This window comes from Siniperca chuatsi, linkage group LG15 (assembly GCF_020085105.1).
Source record: "Siniperca chuatsi isolate FFG_IHB_CAS linkage group LG15, ASM2008510v1, whole genome shotgun sequence".
Lineage (NCBI taxonomy): Eukaryota > Metazoa > Chordata > Actinopteri > Centrarchiformes > Sinipercidae > Siniperca > Siniperca chuatsi.
In genome coordinates, this window is record NC_058056.1 from 24,863,139 (window position 1) to 24,885,825 (window position 22,687).

The 22,687-nt window shown below is 39.0% G+C and overlaps 1 protein-coding gene across 6 annotated transcripts in view; it reads right to left on the bottom strand.

The window, feature by feature from the left end:
- The window catches only part of slc4a11 (solute carrier family 4 member 11), a 107,939-nt gene that overhangs the window by 20,593 nt on the left and 64,659 nt on the right, over positions 1–22,687 (bottom strand). For 4 of the 6 annotated variants that reach the window (XM_044167650.1, XM_044167644.1, XM_044167649.1 and 1 more), the window contains exons 5-10: positions 18,937–19,165; positions 14,628–14,660; positions 9,663–9,744; positions 8,462–8,585; positions 3,762–3,971; positions 76–160 (exon numbers count right to left, since the gene is read on the bottom strand). In XM_044167650.1, coding sequence (XP_044023585.1) covers positions 76–160; positions 3,762–3,971; positions 8,462–8,585; positions 9,663–9,744; positions 14,628–14,660; positions 18,937–19,165 — 763 coding nt within the window. The remainder of the gene's footprint in view (positions 1–75; positions 161–3,761; positions 3,972–8,461; positions 8,586–9,662; positions 9,745–14,627; positions 14,661–18,936; positions 19,166–22,687) is intronic. The other 2 variants (XM_044167646.1, XM_044167648.1) reach the window with 1 other exon arrangement.

The following is a 22,687-nucleotide window of genomic DNA, read 5'->3' on the forward strand; positions in this document are numbered from 1 at the left end:
AGCTGCCAGAGGCACCCCGGTGCGGCATAATAAGGACGATGATTCACTCTCACTACAAGTCCAGGTCCAGCCTACCATCTGTGAAGTCAGAGGGGTAGAAAGGCAGCCTGCGGCAGAAGTCCTCATAAATCCCCCGGCCGGCTTTGAAGAAATCTTTACACTGTGGACAGAAGGGAAAAGGTTAGATTTTCAACAAGGACACACAGCCCGGTAACAGCAGCAGCTTGCAGATGTAGACATGCCAGTGTGCGCCATCTACAGGCAAGGAAAGTAATAGCTGCTGCAAATTTGACACTTGTGCCACCTGCATCCCTTGAGTGCTACAACTGAAGTTTTTTTTTCTTTTTATGGATGTTTGTGTGTTTGACATTTTAGATTTTATGGTTTAAACCTGATAAATGTAAGGATTTTGTTGACTGGAGAATATTCTGCTGAATACTAGAGAAAGTACAGATTTCGCTCTGAAGGTCATCCAGGACTGGATGAGGGAAGAAGGGTGGTCCTTACCAGATTTTACTTGGTGAATTAAAAAATAAAAAAAAAGAGTTGGGATGCAGAGACGAAAAGAAAACAATAAAAGAAAATAAGCAATAAATGACTAAATTCTGTCTTTGGCACTGGATATTTTTATGGTGAACTTGTTATTGAAATTATTTATTTGTTGTTGTTTAAAAAGAGCAATAAATTATACATTAGTTTACAAAATCTTCAAAAGCTTTTAGTTTACCAGGCACAAGCTGAATTGTACTGTATCTATGATAATAACTACCAATGGTGTAGGTTTGGTTCCAGAAGTGGGGGAAACATTAGATTAAATAATTTTTTTACCCCAAAAACTGTAGGTGGCATTAACTTTTTTCAGGCCTGAGTTAACTTGGCAGCCTGTGTGTAGCCTGAGAGGCAAATCCCAGGGCAACAAAAGCCCACAAAAATACTACACTCACCATTCACTACTGCTCTTTAAGCTTATTGCTCTGAGCGCATGGTAATAACTAAAGGAGACTCAGATGAGTGTATCAACATTTTTATCAACTCCTGGCTGGACAGTAGGAGAAAATCAAGCTGAAACAATGAAAGTGAGGGGGACAAATACAGGATTTTGAAAAGTGAGGGACACAGTGGTGGAGGAAGTACTCAGATTTTAGCAATATCACAATGTAGAAATACTCTGTTACAAGTGAAAGTCTAAATATACTTGAAGTACCAAAAGTAAAAGTACTCATTATGCAGAATGGCCTAATTCAGAATAATTTATATTATATTATTTGATTATAATTATTGATGCATTCATGTGTTCATCACTTTACTGTTGTAAATGGTAATGGTGGAGCTAATTTTAATTAATTTATATACTGCTGGGTAGCTTGTGAATTTCCCCCTGGGATCAATAAAGTCTTATCTTAACCTATAATAATACATTTTCATTTATTGGTTTATTATATTTTGTTATATTATTTATATATTATGTTACATTTCTATTAAAAAATCTATTTAAGCTAACAGGTGGAAAAGTGAGAAATATACATCAACATGTCTACATATGCAGATCCAAACTGCTGCTGCTAATATTACCTTCCTTGCCTATAGGTGGCACAGGTTGGTATTTGTAGAACTAGCTTGACATTGACTGCACAGCTCCCCCTTTTGCGAGAAACTGCAACCACGTTAACATGAACGAGTTTGTGAATGAATTACAAGCCAGTTCCATGAGGTGCTTCTCAACTAAAACTATACACACGAGTTGTTTCCATATTGATGTATCATGTTTTTTTAAGAGTTTACATTTTGCTAATTTAGCTTGTCTTATCCATGGTGACCTCCAAATGCAACAGCACTAAAAGCCTAAGGCTGTATCCAACTCATACATTTTCTTTTCATCCTGCACTTTGCTGTGGACAATGACACATTTAAAAAAAAAAATTGCTCACTGGATGATTCAGCTAAGACACTGGTGATTCCACAGGGGGCTCTCTGAAAAGCTGATTTGAATCATCAAATTTAACGAGATGGTCCTAGAAAAGCTTCAATTGCATAATCCAAAACAGAGTAAGCAGATCAGCAGGACTACATTCAGATGTACATTTAATAAAGATCCCTGTGTCCCTAGAATGATCAAGAATGACAGAGAGATGACAGCAACAGCGAGGGATAGAAGATTTAGTGTATTTTTAGTGAAGTCAAGAGGAGGACGGTAGGAAAAGAGCCGCATGATTCAAAGGAAGATATGAAGTGCTTCTTAAAAAGATGAGTTTTCAGGTTACAGAAGATAGCAAGTAAATGTGCAGTCCTGACTGAGCTTATTAAGTAAATTATCCAATTACTTACATAGCATTACATAATTAAATGGAACGGGTGACGGGGGGTGTGAGTAAGAAAAGCCCTTGGGAAAATCATTCCTGCCTCATTTGTCATCTAAAAACGTTTTGACAGTTTTTGGCAGAACAAAGTAATTTACCTCAATGTAAACAACCTGAAAACACACAACAGCATCAACATTTCTTTTTTTCTCTGTGAGCGAGCTGGCTAGTTTTATAAAGCCACACATGCTTGTTCAACAAGGACTGTTCATCCATTAAATCCCTATACATCATGGAATCATTTATTATTACAAGGGAGCCCGTGTGTATTGTGTGTGTGTGTGTGTGTGTGCGTGTGTGCGGCCTGATCACCAGCTTTTGGCTCAGGTTAAAAAAAAAAAAAAAAAAAAACATGTCTCAGAAAGGAATTACTGCCCACCTGTTTGCCATTGTTCTGAATGGTCGATAGAGTGAGACAAGGGGAAGGAAAAACCTAAAAACACAACAATGATTTGGCCTTGTTTTTGAAAGTATAGGAAAGTGGTGTGTTCTTGCGGGTGGTCTGTTGTCAATTTAGGATGTGGAAGGAGGTGGAGAAGGCGGGTGGTCTATGTTTTCTGTTCTTTTCTCTCATTTCATCATTTTCTGTTTCATCTTGATTTCACCTGTGCTCTCTATCCCTCTACCATCCCTTCTTTACCCCTTTCTCACCATCTGTCTTTCTCCATATATCTCTCTTTCACTGAGTGGCACTGAGCCTTTCAAGCCCTAGGATAAACACCTAACAAAATCCTCCACTATAAAAAATAAAAAAATAAAAACACAAGGGGAAATGTCTGGGAGCCCTGGCCTGTCAACTGCAACATTAGGAGGAGATGTTGGTCCGTGGCATTGAGCAGAGCCCCTCTGGAGGTGTGTGTGTGTGTGTGTGTGTGTGTGTGTGTGTGTGTTCAATGCACGTGTAGCTAAGGGGTGGGAAGCTCTGACAGGACTGTGAGAGATGTAAGGTCATTTACCCACTAAGGAGGCCTGGCAGGAGTTGATGCTGATTGATTAGGGGGAGAGAAAAGATGGAACAGTCAAGCCAGCCAAGCGAGAGGAGGGGAGGGTTTGAAGGGGAGAAGGAAATGGAAGAGAATACAAAAAACAGTTGAAATGTGTAAATGAATGTGCATAGTTTCATTTCTCTACAGAGCCATGTAAAGAAATGAGATGACGAAAAGTAAGTGAAAGGTGAGGGAGGAAGATAGGATGAGAAGGATTCGGAAAATACCTCAACTCTGACATGTAGAGGAAAATTAGTGAGTACTAACCAATCACAGGCCTAATCTCAGGGCATTAGGAATGACTCAGAATGCCATCACATGAATACATGCTGCTTCAAAATGTGTGGAAATGTGCCTAATGATTGTGCATACTGGATATGCTGCTCACACAGACATACAAACACATGCTGCTGCCCACCTTGAGGGGTTTGTGACTGCGGGGGTCGGTCTCCTCCTTCCCCAGAGTGGTGGGCTGCTGGTTGGTTGCTGTCAGCTGGTGCCTCTGGAAAACCAACGCCTCCTTAAACTCCTCCTGCGTCTTTGTCTCCAGCAGCTTCTGCCTGAAGGAAATGTCAGAGAAGAGGGTGGCGAACGTCCTGCCCAGCTCCATTGCTGTCTTGGTGCTTTTCTGTGGAAGAGTATGTGGAAGTGGTTGTGCATTAAAATAATGAATCAATTGTTTGTTTTGTAAAACCTGTGTTAAACCAGTGGAAAAAAGGCTGCAAACACAACATTGACATATTATCACCTTATGGATATGATAAATGTGTTCGCAAACAGTTCCTTTTTACAAAATCAGCCCTGTTTTAGGTCTCCACCAACTCCGGAGGGACGTATGTTGCTGTTCAGCTGCTAAATGTCCCACTTTCTTGACCAGCTAACTGCTAACTTTGTCTTTGTTTGGTGCTGGGCAAGTAGCATGCAGTGTGTTTTCAGAGCTTTTTCAGAGAAAACAGCCGCCTACTGTGGCGCTGATGACAGAGGTGAGTGTGAATCAAAACACTAAAGTTGTGGGCCAGAAAACCAAAACAATAAGCTGAAAGATGCTGCAATGCTCTGTAGAGCTGAGGGGAACTGCAGAGTCAATTAATAATTCTCTGTGGGTTTGTCACTACGATTGATGTCTTTCACATTTACACGGCATTTCACCCATTGTAAATATAGAAATGTTGATTACTACAGCTTTAATATAACATTTAATTCAAAAATGTTTTAAATCTAAAAAATATTTAAAAAAAACAACTGAAGTGTATAAATGTCACAATTTTATCACATACCTTGATTTGTCAGGTATTTGATTCACTGGATTAGCCAAAATCAGATATTCTCATCTGGTCAATTTATGTATAAATTGCCTCTAAATTTAATTCCAAGAAAACATATTATATCGTGCAATCACAACTAAAATGTCTCTCAGTTGCAAAAAATCTTTTACAAAATGCACTAAAACCTCATGTTTTGCTGTCAAATATAGTACTAGAGATATAAATCTGGTCTTGATATTAAGGGTCGGTACATTTAAACATCACTACCTCAAAAGGTGGGTTAGGTAGGTGGCAGGTTGGAAGCTGGGTGTTTTGGGGACTTTTGTCAATAATCCCACATCTGTTACAAATAATGCTGTCACAAGTAACAGAGTGATAATAATGTCCTGGCAGGCTCTGAGACAGCGTGGTGCCAGGGCCCAGGGAAGCATTGTCAGCCAGGTGGTGATGATACCAACATAGCCAGGCTCAGTGCGTACAGCAGCTGCAGCAAACAAAATAACTAAAGCCTTTAAGCTTTTTCACAGTGGTAACTGAATTTCAGTTAGAACTGAAAGAGCTGAGAGAATGGATCTGGATTAAACTGAAGGCTCGCTTTCTGCGTGAAGGCACAGGATACCCTACCTGCAGTCAGACTATAGGTTTCAGCCTTAAAAGGAATAAGCCATCAAAAATCTCACTCATGAGTATCAAACACTCACCCTTTCTGTGCTCTGAACAGTAGCTTGAGTCGCAGAGGATGGCAGCTATAGTCAGCTTGGATTTGGACCCAGAGTTGTACCAAAAACAAGACTAATTTACAGCCACATTTCCCTGGCTAAGTGAAAAAAGTGACCTGCTGGTGGCCCTAGAGGAAAAGTCAGGGGATCACCAAATTCAGTAGGATTTGTCCTCTTGGGACCATGAATGTCCATACAAAATGTCGTGGCAATCAATCCAATAGCTATAACACGCCAGTTGGAGATATTTAGCAGTTTCAGGAGCAGGGCCGCACCTCAATGACGCCACTTCCTGCATTCCCATAAATACCCACCAAACCCATCTCCTCCTCTTTCGCTCTCGTATTCTGCACCCCTCCCTCCCACCCCTTTCTTTGTCCTTTTTTTCCCCTCCCTCCTACTCTCCGTAGGGTCCCGGGGGGTCCATCGTGCCCGGATGTTACGGCGGTTTCCCCATTGAAGCTACAGATAGAAGAAGTACAAGAGTTCAAGCTTTGCTCATTTTGCTCATTTTGTTTTCATTAATAAATCATTTAAACACATCTGTTGATGGTGTGGTCCTTGCTAGTGAATTGCAAGGTTAAAAGGTATCACAGCGTCCATAGAAACTCAAACTACACCAGCAGCACAAACCACTTCTCTGCCGTTCACCTGCATGTTCCAAACAATTGTCAATTCTTTGGAGTTTTAGAGTTATGAGGAGGTGATACTGAGACACAGAAGTAGTTCATTTAGCTATGTCTTGTTGAAAATATGAGTTTGGAACATACTGAACTGGATGGATTAATAACTTAATTAATAACTATGGATTAATGTCGAAGAAGTGGATTATGCTGCAGAAGTTGTCTTGATATGTTTTCCTGTGACCCTGGGTCTCCCATTGGAATCCATTGTAACTGCTGTGAATCAATGTTAACTACAGCTGCCATCCTCCATAAAGGAGGAAGCTACACACATTTTAGAGCGACCTTTCAAGCCTTTGAGGAGTGAGTATTTCATACTCAAATAATAGCCTTTCACTGTGGGATTTATTTACGTTTTGAAGGTCACTACTTTGATTAACCAAGGTGACTGGGAAAATGTAAGTAAGTAACAATGTGCCAACAACATCAAAGACTGAGGGCAGCTTGTCTAACTAGCAAAAGAGCTAGAGCAGTTTTTTGAGGGCATCAGTAGATGAATGTGTTGATAGGCTTTCAGGTATGTATTTAACTGAGTGAATGAGAAACAGAGCATTTTTGAAGAAAGGTCATGTCTGTTAAGCCCATTCATGCTGGGTAAAGAAAAGAGGGAAAAGCCACAAATGTTGTTAAGCTCTCTAAATGGTGGGTGATGGAAATGGTCCACCCTTACACATGCTAGATTACATATATTTGCCAACCAAAGGAATTTCATCATGCTCCTTCAAAGATTTTTTCTTGCAGAAGCAGTCACCATCAAGGATAATTGAGACATAATAGTGCTTTATGTTTACTTGGGGCTTAGATTAATGTCTCTGAGAATGCCATTAGTGGTTGTGATTGCTGCCTGGAAGACTGGCAAGGAGGGCGTTGGAAGCATTGCGGAGAGGCACAAACAAAAACGAAATGGAGGGATCATGAGAAAAAAGTGGCAGAAACCAAACAAACAAACAAACAGAAAACACGATGCAGTTAGCTGAGGCATCGCTGATTGCCAGGGTCACTCCAACCCCCCGGTGGTTCAACAGTTTGATGGTGCGTTGGTGAACATGGTGTGCTTGGGGGGGATACCATGCTAAAAGTCGGGCCAGCATGAAGAAATCTCCTTTTTCAGCAGAAAGGGGGTTGAGGATTAGAGTGAGTTTCCATTGCGAGTGGGGCGACAATCAGAGTGATGTGTGTCTGTGCATGTATGTGTTTGTGTGTTGAAAGCTCAGGATGAAGCAGTGGAGGACAGGAGGGTTGAGTGGTTTGATGGGAAGTACAAAGAGTTCATATTTTGATGGGAGGGAAGGGTATTAAAGGATATGTGGCACTCTCCATCAACTACAGCAAGCTCTTCAGAGCTGAAGAAAACAGCAATCCTGCACACAACAGTGACTCGAAAGGTTCAGCCAACAGGACACTCGTGCCCACGCAAGATACTGAGAGGCACTTGGATTGAATTCACTTCAACAGACATTTGGCAGCATAGCAGATATATCAGTAGCATTTGAGATAAATGCAAGAAAAATTGGTAGGTAATGACCTTAAAATGAAAATCAATACTCTGAGTAAAGAAAAAACCCTTAGAAATGTGTTAGGTGTTAGGTCAGGACATTTCCTTAAAGCCTGCCACCTTCCTACACTTTGTGGAAAAATTAAGAGGTTGTTTGGTTTTTATTTTCAAAACAATAATACTAAATCATTTTAAAAAAATCTGAGTGGAAACCATATTTTAAAACTACCATTTGCAGCTCAAACATTATGTGGTTTAACTGTTTATTTCTTAATTTAAGCAGTGTGGCACTCATTTGTGTTTTCTTCCCCTTTGTCTTTTTACTTTAAATTACAGAAAACATTTTCTGAGATGTCATCGTCACAACAGGATCTTGTTTTTACCGTAACCTGTGATGATCAGTGTCTTCTTGCAGCATGAAACACAAGAGGTTTTGGAAGCATGGGGACCTAAAATCCTGGTGAAAATCTGTTTAAACCAATCTGGGCATTTTGGGGTAAAAATATGCAAAAGCAGAAAATGGTGATCCTTATTCATTATATGCTTTCATCCTGAACTGAGCTTGCTTTTAAAAAAATCAAACTTAATTGGACAGGTGGCTGACTGTAACTGAATTTCCAAGAGCAGACTACTTTAAAAAAGTTTTAACTGTTGTACTGAATATACATTTCCTTTTAAATACAGTAGCTGAAAGCAGAACAGGAGAGTATGTAAATGATCAATTACTTGCGCTATAACAGCGACATGATTACATTAATCATATGGTGAGTTGGATTTTACTAATCCAGTCAGCTACAAGTGAGCACAAATACAATAAATGATATAAAGAACAGAAGAAATTAAATGAAATTTTAACAAATGTAACAAACAAGTGGGTCTTCAAATGCCTCATTAATCAGTCAATCAAGTCAGATAAATCCCATGTATCATTTCCTCTTTCTGGGGGCAGCAGTTACCATTTTGAGTGGGGCCAGTATCAGGATGACATAGCGGACCTCGCAGCAGTTCTCCCCCCAGTTTTGCGGCCTCTCCAGGCGGGAGATGCACACGTGACGCCTCTGGAGATGCTTCACGTTGCAGCTGGAGCAGAGAGGGAGAAAGAGGAGGTTTTATAAATGTCAACGCCTCACCTCACCGGCCTTCATTTCCATAACCTCTGTCTTTGCAGGTAGACAGTATTCACATGTGCTGGGTGAGCCTGCGTTCACATGCACACAATCACACACACACACACACACACACACACACACACACACACATCCATATACATGTGAATGCATGAAGCAATGAGACACTCACAAATTCCTGTAGTTCTGTCAGGCGGATTAAAGTGCATTTTATACAAGATTCAAATATTACATTTTGATAAACTGAATTTTTCAGGTAACCTAAATTATTAAGTGTTGCTTTATGGGTTTAGAAAATTCTTCTACTTCTTAATATCAACAAGTCTTCCAAATTAAACAACAAAATACGTTGAATGACACATGGAAGCATTTTCTGATCTGATGCCCCTATCGGCAGGACAAAATCATTTGTCTGTGCCTTACAAAACTGTTACAAATCGCTGTTGAGAAATAAATCATGAGGTGATAACACTATGGTTAAGGTTTGAATGTAAATATATGTCGTTTTGGGGCACCTGCTGAAATTATGCTGTTGTTCTTCTTGGGAGGACAGTATCCATAAAATATATATTAACCATTTAAAAACCCAGGATCTGGAGGATCTGAAAAATCTTATCACAAATAGGGCTGTTGGCTCATGAAAGGTTGACGCTGGACATACATAGTTTTCACAGGACAGTTAAAATTTATCATTTTAGTTGTACATCTTTTAGTGATGATGCTTTTCATTAATACTTTAATGATTTGATTTATACTTTCTCATTTCATGCATTATTGTTGTTATTTGCCCTGCCTTTATTTTAAGCATGAGCTCTGCAATTTACAGTACATATACTATAGGGCTGCAACTAACAAACATTTTCATTATCAATCGGAATCTGTAAAGCTACAACAAATGTATTTTTGCTTGATAAATGAATACAAATAATCAATTAACAAAATTGTTGATTAATTTTTTTGTTGATCAACTACTTGAACAATTGATTAATTGTTTCAACTCTAAACCACACACACACACATTATGGCTTACAGGATGCAGAGCCAGGACTGCTGGTACTGGATCCCGGTGGCAGTGGCTGTCACCCCCTGGATCGTCTCTGACAGCAGATGGACTGTGGGGGAAAGGTCAGAGGTCAAACACAAGTTAGCTGAGATTGACCTTAAATCCAGATCAATCCTCACAGTTTTATTTTCCGCTAGTGTTGAACTCCTTTTCTGTGTGGGCCTTAATAGCACCAGCAATGCACGTCATCCCTTCACTGCAGCTGACTATAACTATCCTGAAATGTATAGTTACATGTTCATTACCACATTTATAAGCCTATTTAAATCTAATATATTTATGTATTTTAAAATAAAACCTGGCTCTGATTTCTTTATTTAGCCAAATGGTGTCAGCCAAATGCCTAAAATGTTCAATAGAGCCTTATCCGCTGTGCCAAGCTTCTCAATATGATGTCTAAATCAGAACTGTCTAACAAGCTCGCCTTCTGCTTTAGACGGTGATGCCAGTCTGCAATGTGTGTAAACACCACACCACGACAAGCTAATAATGATGTCCATCCAACCCCAGAAAACACCAACGCTCATGTTCGCAGATTAATAAAAAAACACATTTCATTATGCTGCCACATTTGCACAGTACAAATCATTTAACATGGGCAACTAGTGGCACTGCTGAAACTAGCTCATTGCCTCCTAATAAGAGGAATCTCCCTTCCGACTTCTCACGCTGAGAGTGATGAATAATAGTGTTTTGGGGGATATTCTTCAGCAGCCCGACGATCCCAAACCCCTCAAGAAGATTCAGCGTGCTTTGACTTGCAACGTCCTCTTCGACTCATCAGTATTGAGCAAATTACAGGGTGGAAATGTTTTGTATCGTAAGCAGTAGGGACAATCATTTCCATATCATTCTGATTTACCCTGCCAGTAGTTTCTCCCTTTCTTTCTCTCTCTCTGTCTTTGTCTTTCTCTACATCACTCTCCCTTTCTCTCTCTCTCATGCCGTCTCATCAATAAAGTATCCTCCATTCATGCCAGAAAATGATGGGCGTCACCATGACAACAGTATCACAGTACTCAAGGAGTGAGAGAGCTAGGAAGGGAGAATGGGGGTGGGGGGGAGAAATAAGAGAGAGCAAGAGCAAAAGTGGAAGCAAGGATGAAGCCTGCAGAGAGAGAGACACGGAGGGAAAAAAGCTGGCATGTGGGGTGGAAGAGAGTGAAGGAGGCGGGAGGAAAAGAAGGGGGACACGGAGAGAGAAAAATAAAAGAAAGGAGAGAAACAGGAAGAGAGAGCAAGAAGGAGGAGACATGCAGAGAGAGAGAATGAAACAGAGAGAAAATAATGCAAGCAAGAGAAACAGGGGCAAAGAAGGACCAAGGGAATAAAAAAAAAACACAAAACAAAGAATGTGACAAACACGAAAGAAAATGAGAGTGAGACAAGATGAAGACAAGAGTGAGAGGAAGACAGAAGCAGGGAAGTGAAGGAGATGAGACTGGGATTCAATTCAATTAATAGCAGTAAGCCTGACAGCCATGTAATAATCAAAAACCATCCAATTTCTCATTGACGTCAGGGAGGAGAAGAGGGGAGAGATAGAAAAAGAGAGAGATGGAACAAAACAGAACAAAAGAAAGATTAAAAGATAAAGAGGAGGGAAAGAGGATGAAAAAGGAGACAGATGTTACAGGCGAGCAGAATGAAGACAAGACAGACACAGAAAGAGAGGTAGATGATGTGTGTTGTGGGGATATCTGTGGTCTTTCATACCAACAGACTAGGTATCCTATGTCCTATGACCATCTAAGAGAAGCTAACGGCTAACGCTGCTAGCTGTAAGCCTTCATATTACAACTACATCAATGTTTTGTTAGTGACAAATTTCTTATTTAGTGAGATTGTTTCAGTGTTGAGAGTAGTTCAACAGCAAAAGCAAAGTATGAACACTGACAGTGTTGAGGGTTAAATATCACTCTCACTAAAAGCTTCTACAAAATGACATGATTTGTAAGGTCTCGAGCTGTAATTCATGCCAGCAGCACTTTCTGATTTTGCAACTAATGTATTTTAAAGCCTTTACTTGTCATGTATGTGTCCATTACACAGGCTTTTCTTCTCTATATATTTTCTCAATATATGATAAACAAATTCAAATAGACAGTTTCATAATCTCTGAGTGACTTGATCATGTTTGTGATGTCTGAGACTTACACATGAGAACGGCTTGTCTACACGAGAGGCGTTTCAGCCGCATTTTTCAGATCTTCCTCTCGCGCCTCTGGCTGAACCGATATGCTCCTATTTTACTCAATCCAGCTGTATATACAGGCCGCAGTCTGCTAGGAATTACATTTATTAGGACTTGGCAATAGATGACTATTATTGTGTATTGACTTTTTAAGTGGAATCACCGAGATCATATGATAATATCATGCTATTTTACTAAATTCTATTGTCTAAATTAATGATTCCTAGCAAACTATAATTCAAACCTAAAAAAAAGATTATCTAAATTTTGTCTGATGTAATACTTAACAGCAGATCATCAATATCATTTTACATGGTTTTGTATCTATTTGCCACAATGAAGCATAGCTTTAGTTGAGGCAGAGCACTGCAGTTGCACTAGCATTAGTTGCATAACAGCTGACAGCTGACTAATGTCTGGCCTGACACTTCTCTCTATAAAAGGAGTGGTCAGATTGGATTTCTACCAAAATGTACTGTGATGTGGTGAAAAACAAACAGGACAGGAAATGGTGTGGGTATGATTGTAAACCTAAACTTTGTGATCTAGCATGGCAAGTGGGCTAACAACACCAGCCCACAAAGTTTTAAATTATACAGCTTCTAATTCTAAACACTTTGCTATCATAAATCTCTGCCACTGACCTTGCAATCACTATAGCCAAGCAGATTCTGCTTATATTTTTTTGGTGTGCTTTTATTTAAAATTCCCCTCCAAATCTGTTTTAAGACATAAACATTCTCTGCTTGGAATAATAATGTGTATCCTGTGTTTTTTCCACACAAAAAACAAAATGACATCTACTCCTTCTACCTCATTGAAAAATCCAGAATCTATAAATATGCAAATATTGTTCATTTAAGTTTAACTACTGAACACAAGATGTCTCCATCATTGGTGTGTCTGCACTGGAGGTTTCAAGTATCCGCATAACCCTTGTTTAAGTTGCATACTGGACCATGATTGGCTTCCAAAATTGTTGATGTCACAAAATCCTGCTTGTACGTAGATGTCATAAACTGAGATGTAAGGTGAGCACAGAGAAACTATCCCCCTTCAGCAGATGAATGTGGAAACAGCCTTCATGTATCAAACGCTGAACATCCATCACTCTGCACAGGGAAGCTCAAACATCCAAGCGAAGGAACAATAAGCAAAACACCTTTTTGACATTTTTCACATACGAGTTAAAGGAGAACTCAATCTGGTGTGACTGCATCTTTACTTTGCTGATATCCTTATGCAAACCTGACTTGGATGTTAAAGGAGAGGAAGTGTGTGAGTAAGGTCGTTGATGTGATCAAGTGGGAGACTAATTAAGACATGCACATTTGATACTTGTCAGTTATGTGAAGATTTCTGCACGGTTTCGTCAGCTTTTGGTATGCAAACACCGCTGTTTCCATACACAGAAAGGCAGGTTCACACGCAGCATATCAAATGTGACAAACTTCAATGGAAGGTGATGAAAAAATATGAGGAAGGCAAGACTGGATGGCTGGATTGCCCCCTTTGATCTTTCGGGATTCTTGGTGAATTCTTTAACTGCATTATCCACGCGGTGTGGTTGGAGGGGAGAAAAACAGATTTTAGACAATTTCTGTAAATAGCACGAGGATAATGCAGTCTGTCACAAATAAGGGATAGACGAATCAATAAATATGCTAAATCAGTCAAAAAACAGTGATGTTAATATTTCTTCTGGCTGACATGCCAGTCTAACGTCTGCAGCAGAAAATCTACAGAGATGTGCAGGTTCAAAAACACGACATCCATGGTTTCTCTTAAGTGCGTGAAAGGGCCACGAGTCCTTTTGGCAAGGAGACTCTTTAGATTATGCTCCGAGATGACCTAAATAAAACCTCCTGATCTTATGGTGCCTTATAGATTAACTGTGGTCTCCACCATTGGTAGACCTGCCAGCGAACACGCACACACACACAAAGGGAAATGATTGGTTTCCTTCAAAGCGTGGGTTGTGGAGGGCACTTTGAAGGAGGTGATTAAAACACAGGAGGGCTCCATACAGCAGTGGCAGATGAAACACTGTATATTAGGTATCCATCATAACAAATCACCATGCAGGACACAGATGCTATGATGTCACGTGGCGATGAGAGGGCCACTAGGACTGGGTCAATGGTGACACCTCGTTATCTTGCATAAAACCAAATTACATTAATGGTAAATAAACCAAAGCCCTACATGGATATATTAACACAGTCAAGTACTGCATATAAGACAAGCTAAATTCCAATTATATAACCAGTCTGAAAAATGAATTACCTGAATATAAAATATCCAAAACATAGAGGATCCATTTTTTTCTACCAAGGGCATAACTCCAATGTCAAAAGTGCTTTATCCCTTCAATCTCAATCAAATGGATTTATTAATTTTGTCACTTTGAACTCAAAGCATTCACACAGAACAAGCAGTTTTTTTTTGTTTGTTTTTTTACAGGGCTTTACAAAGAGAACTGATAACATTACGGGGAAATGAGTCCACTGGACAGAGAGGGCGTTGATTTGAGGGGCAGCTAAAGAGTCATCGATATCTGTGACACGGGAGGGATTGCTGGTGTTTGTAATCATTTGATGACTCAATAGATCGACCCAGTCCTGAGCATGGAGAGGAATACAAACGGAATACTGATGGTGATAGGTACAGAAGCAAACCACTGATTGCAGCCTCATGGCAGCTGATGCTGACATTTTCATCCAATTAGCACAGCTTACCGTCATCAAAGAAAACGAAAGTTTGAGACTTGTCTGCATGGGGAGAAGGAGGGAGAAAAACCAAGAGGAGAAACCAGAGAGTCAGTTCAGTCACCTTTTCTGATCAACAGGCGAAGAGTTTCTTAGATTTTACACAAACATACAAAGAAAATGAAATACTCACTCTGCAAGTACACACATATAGACACCTTCTGGTTAACAGGCATGCACATAAATATCTCTGCTGAGCAGAAGCTTCATTTCCTGCCCTCCTTTACCTCATGCATATTAAATATCATTTTCCAGAGAAAATCCCTCAATGTCTCGTCATTGTTGGCCGCAGAGAGATCTTATCTTGATTACCGTCTACAGGCTATTACCAAAAATTGGATTTTATCACAGATAGCAGTTGTGTTCAGCAAGTGCAAAGATACCCAAAGACGTCAATGAAGTGATCAAGATGAAAAAAATGACTTGTATGGCCACCATTTTTTATGTGGTAAAAAGCTTGAATTCATGGTTTCAACTTAGTATTCTGATCATTCCTGCAGAATGTTACAGAGAGATTTTCACAGTGAAAAGTCATGCCGCCGGCCTGGAAAAGATATATTATTATAACGGAGAGGCATATTCGGTTGATTCAAAAATACACAGCACCTTTCCTGTTGAACAGCATTAATTATATCCAGAATATTTACTGTACCTGCTGTCAGAAAATAAACTTATATCTGCAAAAAACGTATGTTGTTTAGAAATACAGAAATTCAGATACGTAAAAATCCTCCTGCTTCAACAGATGCTCGTGTATTTTTAAAGTGAGGTTATATGGGATTTTAAGGGACTGCTTTGACTGTTATGTTTTCTTAAGACACGTATCAGCACCCAGTTTTAAGAAAGAAGTCCCACCCTCACCTTAGCAGCTTTAAAATTATGAATATGTGATTGTTTTTCAGTTTGATTTGAGCTGGAAAATAAAAAAATAACACAGGAGGATTATGCAAATCGAGGCGAAGTGGAGAGCCGGCGAGATCGATCAAAGGTGACAGCAATTTAGGGAGAAATTATGGTACAGTCATCACAAATAGGGCACACAATCAGCAGCGCACAGAGCACCGAGCACTGTAGCTGCGAACTGCATCACAGAGGAAAAGAGGAAAATACAATTATACAATACATCATTACTCAAACCATTGACATTCTGTGACAGCCGCTCATCACTACTGTAAGCACTGTCATAATCTTCAGCATCCTATAATCATTTATTGGTTTAAATACTTGGAGTAATTTAAAGGATGAAGTGTTATTTTTAATCAATAGAGGCAGGTTTAGTGTTTATAGTAGTGGCTGAAGTAATATTATCATCAATGCATTGCATCATCAGCAGTGCTGTTCGTTTCCCCTCAGCACAATGTGTGTACTGTGCTTCATCGCCAAATCCCAAGACAAAAGTGAACCAAAAAAAACAAAAAAAACAGCACAAGTTGGCCTCTAAAAATCGACTCCTCTGCACAAGTTGGAGCAGGACTAATTATCTCTGTCGGCTTTCATCTTTTTCATTTCTGTAATTCTCTGTTCTTCTGTGCCTGTTATAATCTCACCCTGTTCTCTTTATCTCACAACTGTACAGTATTACACTCCAAATGAGCTGGTCCACTCGCCAGCCATATCACCCCGCTGTGGCAGAGTGAACATAGATATGGCAGAAATTAATACCTGAAGAGATATGTCGTGTTGATAACATACTTATGTGCAATATGAATGTATTCCCCCAGGAACAGCCTTTGTTCCTCACCCGGAGATATTTTGTTTCACGTGTGAATGTTTATGATTTTAATTTAGGCAACCTACATACAACGTGGGGATTCTTACTCTGAGTGAAGGGAATTTATTGCAAAACAAGTTACCTTTGAACCTTTTGAAGGGGTGCATATTCTTCATATTAAATAATTAATAATACACAATCATAATGTAAGTCATAGGTAACTGAAATCTTTTTTTGTCATGTAAATGCATATTTTAAATATCTAAATTAATTTCTTCATATCCATTAGTATCGTTCCTGCTCATTCTGTAAATATTTCTGTATGTTACATCCATCTGTAGATATAATTTAATAGCTACAGTACAGTAGTGCTGCTCATTTACATGTTTCAAACTTTCAAATCTTTGTCATCTTTATTTGTTGCATAATTGTGGAATTGTTACATCATCTTCTGCACAATTAATTATCACCCAGTTCTCATCTAATATTATCCTATTCCTTCTGCAGCAACAAATGCATGTCTCCAGAGTGATAACTTGAGTTTCAACTGATTTAAAACAGTACATTTTTATTGCACAATATAAAAACAAATCATGACTATATACTGTTTGTGAGAATCTTTAGTTAGTGAATAACTTTGATAAGGATGCACACTTGAGTACTGACTGATATTATATCAGCAGAGTATATGCTAATATTTTATAATATTCTATAATATTTTATAAAATTAAAATTTATAAATCAAACAGCACAGTATTATATTGTATTGGTAATCCTTTTAAAAGTGCTATACTTTGATATCTGCAGATATTGGTTTTGTGAACCAACTAACTATCGCTCTATAGCTGTAGATTCTTAGTATCACTGATAGAAAAATATCTGGTGTGTTATGTAATTCAGTGAAAACCTTGAATGCTCAAATTGATTTTCAAAACATTTCCAGGCAGCCCAGACCTGCGCAGGAAGCCTTTTTGTTAAGATGGCAGCCACAAAGGAAAAATAATGTCTGTTCCTTTTTGCTTTGTAGGGTATTCTGGGAGAGAAACAGTCAAGTAGCAGCACCCACCACAGCTTGAGAGTCTCAGAGAGCCATTTGAAAAGCTAAGTGAGTGATCGATGACAGAAGTCAATTATCACCTCGCGGATCTGTCAGAGGCGGCTGTGCAGGGTGAGCATCACACACCATCCACCTCTGACTAACCATCAACAACTGCGGACACCAGCCCAGCCAGACAGGAAAACACTGGACAGTATATGACAGGCAACCCTTACACTACCGTTACCTCCACATGCTTATTGTGGTAAGAAAACCCCACTCATGTTTTACTGCATCTGTGCAGCATTTTTAAACCTTCAGCAAACATTTTACAGCCAGGCAAAAAGAATGTACTGAAAGAAATTAAATATTTCTTCAATTCCTAAAAAGGAAGCAAAGTTTGATTTGACAAATTACTTTTGTTAATGCAGTGTTCAGTACAGCTTGCAGCCGAGAGTGAAGCTTCAACAATGGCTACATACAGTTATGTAAGAGGGCGGATTTCTGCTGCTCTAATGGGCTGAGGAGATTCGCCTTAACCAAGAGGCTTTGCTACTCAGCCAAAAGGACCTATGCTGACGGGACTGAACTAATGTGACAGGGATCTGTAAGCCGAAAAAATAGGCACCAAATCTGAAGAAACTATAGTACTTTTCAGAAATGAATTTAAGCATTAGAAGAGAGTACGGTGTGCATAAAACTTCAAGCATATCTTACACATTTTTAGGTACAATAAATCTAAACTTTTCAGGTTCAAATACGAAAATGTATTTATATATGTGTGTGCTAGCAAATCTATTTTAGTAAAAATGAATATTTTGGCTTTTGGCAATCTTCTAAAATCAATTAATTTTGCATTCTGATTAATTAAACCCTTTTTTCCATGAAATATTTAATCAAAATGTTTTAAATGGCACTAGGTTGCATTTAAAAGAATAAACCAAAAGATCTCAAAAACATTTTCAATTATCTGAAAAATACTGAACTACTACTTGGTCATTAATGGAAGTAACACAGGATTTTGTTGTTTTAATTATCAGAAGTGTTGTTCTTTGTGGCTGTGGTCAATAAAAAAAAGTGCATCTTATGCTTGTGCATTAATGTGTAGGATAACCACTTGGCAGTTTTCCTGGGAAACCTTTGATGTCTACACAAGTAAATGGTTGCCAACACGATTCAGCACATTGAGCTCTATTTGTGTCCACTTAAAAAAGCCGTGGGGGAAATGGACAGCCTCGATTCAAACATCACAAACTTTCCTTTGGGTCTTAAAAGCTTCTTGAACCATTCTCAAGTCTATCTGACAATTCTGCTCCTGAGCCTGAGGTGAAGCTATTTTTCAGGTAGGTGTTGACATGTGCAGACGTCAGATGTTTTTAGGTCAGGTGTCATATGTTGTGGGGTCTTGGTCTGATTGTTGGCAGGCATCAATGGTACAAGTTCTCCGTCTTATTGTGTTTTGTGTGTCTGTATTTTCACACATTTTCCCACATGCTGGTTTATACATGCATGTCGACACGTTCTCTGCTTACCGTTGACTTCCTGAGCTCCTGCATCTGTAAAGAGCATGCTCATCACCTCCTCGAAGTTGCAACTGGGCTCAGATGCATTGCTGTCTTGGCTCACATGGTGCAACATTCTCTTCAGAACATCATCCAGGGAGGCAGCCGTCTCGTCCAGCAGGATAGTGGCCCTTGCCAGAAAGCCATCCAGGTCACGGTGTGCCCGAATTTCCTCCTCAAAGTTCATCAGCTTCACATACTGTGGAAAGATTGGATTCTTTCAAAGTCTGAAATAGTTTTACTTGACATTTCTGTGCTGATCATGTCAGTCAGTATAATTTTAAAGACTGGAACACATTGTCTACCCTAGTTTCTGCATAATTGGACCCAAGGCACAATACTCATTTCATATAGTTGTTTGGTTGTATCTTTGGTTTGGTCTATCAAGACAATTAGTGTCTCAGATGTATTTCTAAGCTAAAATCTACTATTCCACACAGGTTGAAGTATTTATATGGCGGTGATGTCGGTGATATTTCTGTACAAAAGACTCTATAACTAGGCCACTTTCCTGTGCGATCACTGTTACGGCTTTAAGCCTACTGGGAAAATGGGCGCCCGCCCCCAAGGAGAAACCGGGCACGAGCAACATGGCAGGTTAGTCGGCTAACAAATGCTTCCATGCTTACGAGAGGAGCCAGATCCTTTACCTTGTATGCGTCCACCAAACAAAGTGCAACCAGCCTGCTTCACTTGGATTGATGGACTTTTCTCTTTCACCTATGGCTGCTTCTTCCACGATCACATCAGCATGTGATCTGTCTTGCCAGTTTGTTTACGCCAGTGTGAAGGACTGTGGATTGGATCTGATCATGTCATCTCATGGGCCGAACCAGCCAGTCTGTTTTCTGTTCTTTGAATATTATTTATGTAGTTAATGAATTGATGAATATAATACTTAAATGCTGTTTATTTGAATAGCCGAGAATGGCAGGACTATTCTTTAATATTACTGATTTATGAAACTTTTGATTTGATTTTCTTATTCTAAATATTGTGTAATGTCCTCCTTTGTTCAGCACACAAATCAGCTCAAAAAAACCCATCAAGGGCTCAACCACCCTGCTCCCCGTGTCCTCCATCCATCCACCCAACCATCTTACAGTGGTTTAGCCTGTTCGCCAGTCACTCTCTTAGCTGTCCAGTGTCCTCCAAGTGTCCACACTCATTCACAATTGTATTTGGGAAATTAAGACGACCAAAGATTTGCCCGCTAAGCTAACTGTAGTTAATTTTCAATTTTAATGTTGATGTTTTGGCGCAGTTAACTTGAAGGTTTTTCCAGGACAATCAATGACATTTTATTTCTATAAAGCCAGGGAGACACTGTATGAATTCAATCTTATTTAACCTTAAATTCGACACCAACTAATTTTAGAATCTGGACAAATTCCACAAATTATTCAGATCATTTCTCAGTTGATTTCAGTTTTTTTTTTTTTTTTTTTGGGGCTTGTTGATATTATTGGAGTAGTATTTTATATGTTGTGGCTAATTAAAACATGTAGTGTGAGTTAACACAACATATAATAATGACAAAAACGTAGTGTCTGCCAGGTTTGTTGGGTCTCTGTAAATAATATTATAAAGAGTACGGTCTAGACCTGCTCTATATGAAAAGTGCAATGAGATAACTTTCTATTATGAATTTCCTGTCTCTGAGCCAAATTGTTTTTCAAAAAGCAGAACACAGTGCGGATTTCACCCCTCCAAAGTTCATCAAAATTGGACGAGTGGTGTCTGAGAATCACCCAAAAGACAGACGAAAGGACAGAGAGATGAACACAGCTCGATTAAGAGCCCAGACACCCACCAATCCTCGATTTCATTGATCGTGTGACTGACAGAAATTCTGAAGACGAGGATTCCCTGCTGTTCTTTTTAAAATAAAACAAGCACTGGGTAGAAAGTCCATGTCTAGAGTCTTTGGAGTTATTTGTGTATAGAGCTCTACAAATAATTTTTATTTTGTTTTGTTTGTACGAATCTGTCAGGGCTTAGGTCTGGGGGTCTTTTTCACCTCGGGTCAAGCAATTAGCAGGTTAAAAATAAATTATTTTTGGAATTGTTTTACAATTAATTTGGCATTGTTTTTTATTTATTTCTAGTCATACAATATGTGTTATAAAACTTCTACTTTGGAAAAAAATCTCCTTAGAATGTTTAATTCTAAATAGATTTCATGAATTGTTCAAAAAGAAAGTGAAAAATACGCAGCCGTAGCAGAAACATAACCATATCAAAATGAATTCTATTTAAAGACCACTGCAAATAAACAGATCCATAACAAAGTTCTTGGCGGGGAAGTGAGGATGTGACCATGTGAAATTGATAAAAAAAAAACAGAAGGAGAGAACAAACAAACAGAACTGTAATACAGAATGGGGAGATTAGTGAAATGAACCAGGCAAGCTGTTGGCAGGAACAAGGCACAACAAACTGAAATATCTGACAGGCTCGAACTGAGGAAGTCTAACTTATGACAGCCTTGGTCACCAGTTTAAACTAATGCCCTCTGGGTGCTGTTTTAAACTCCTTGAATTGTGGAGGTAGAGAAACATCCATTTATCGCCAGTGCAAGAGATGGCTTGTTGTACACACAGAAATCTGTTAATATTACTGCTACTTTTAAAGATATTAACCTGCAAAATGCTTGCTGGCATCAAAGTAGAAGTTTGTGTTTCATATCTTTGGACATTTTTAGCTTTTTTGATCATTTTTTAATGTTTAATTAAATTTGAATGATTTCCTTTGACAATTCTAACATATTAGAGAGGATTTATATTCTAACTGTACACTAACATCCAATTTCAGTAGGCTTCCATGGTCACTTGTGCTGTTCATCCTTTACATCATCCTTTACATGCTCCCACTGGGAAATATACTTAGGGACCTTGGGACTGATTTACAAAGCTATGCAGATGATATGCAGCTGCAGCTCCATATGACACACTAGAATTTGTCCTATTGATAAATTGGTTCACTGTATGGATCACATCGACTTAGATTTCACAAAATTAGTGCAAATGCCCAGAGAGAGAAGCAGCGCTTCAACGTAGTCGTTAGTTTGAAGTTTTTTTTATTCTGATTTGATTCTAGTTGTATAGTCCTTTCTCTGTTAGGCAGACTCTGAAAAGCTGTCTGCACATCATCATCACTAGCAGCCTTGATTACTGTAATTCTCTCTTGTCTGGTCTACCCTGGAAAGCCTTGAAATGCAGCAGCAGGTGTGTGGGCCAAGTCCAGAGGCAGAGGACACATTACACCTCTTTTAAAGTCCTGTCACTGAGAGCAGACTTTAAAATACTGCTATTGGTTTTTGAATCACTCAACTTTATGATTTAAATGATGGCTTGAGTGTTTGATATGTTAATGTGGTATGTTCCTCTGTTCCTCTGACACAATTTGGTCTCTATGCCAGGACTAAGGCTCTTCCTGGGGCAGTCAGTAAGACGAACTGAGTGACTGAGAGAATCTGCAAACAGCTTTAAATTAAACTGCAAGTCATACCTTTTTAGCTATGAATTCACATAGGCATTTAATTCAGATTGACTTTAAGTGATCTATTTAATTATTCTTGTTGTAGCTTTTATTTTGTTTGTGATTAATTTGACCTTTATTTATTCTATTATATTATTCTATCACTTCATATATATGGTGAGAAATACCATTTCAGTAGTCTCTCCTCTCTGTCTGAACGGACACCTGCATACAGACATCC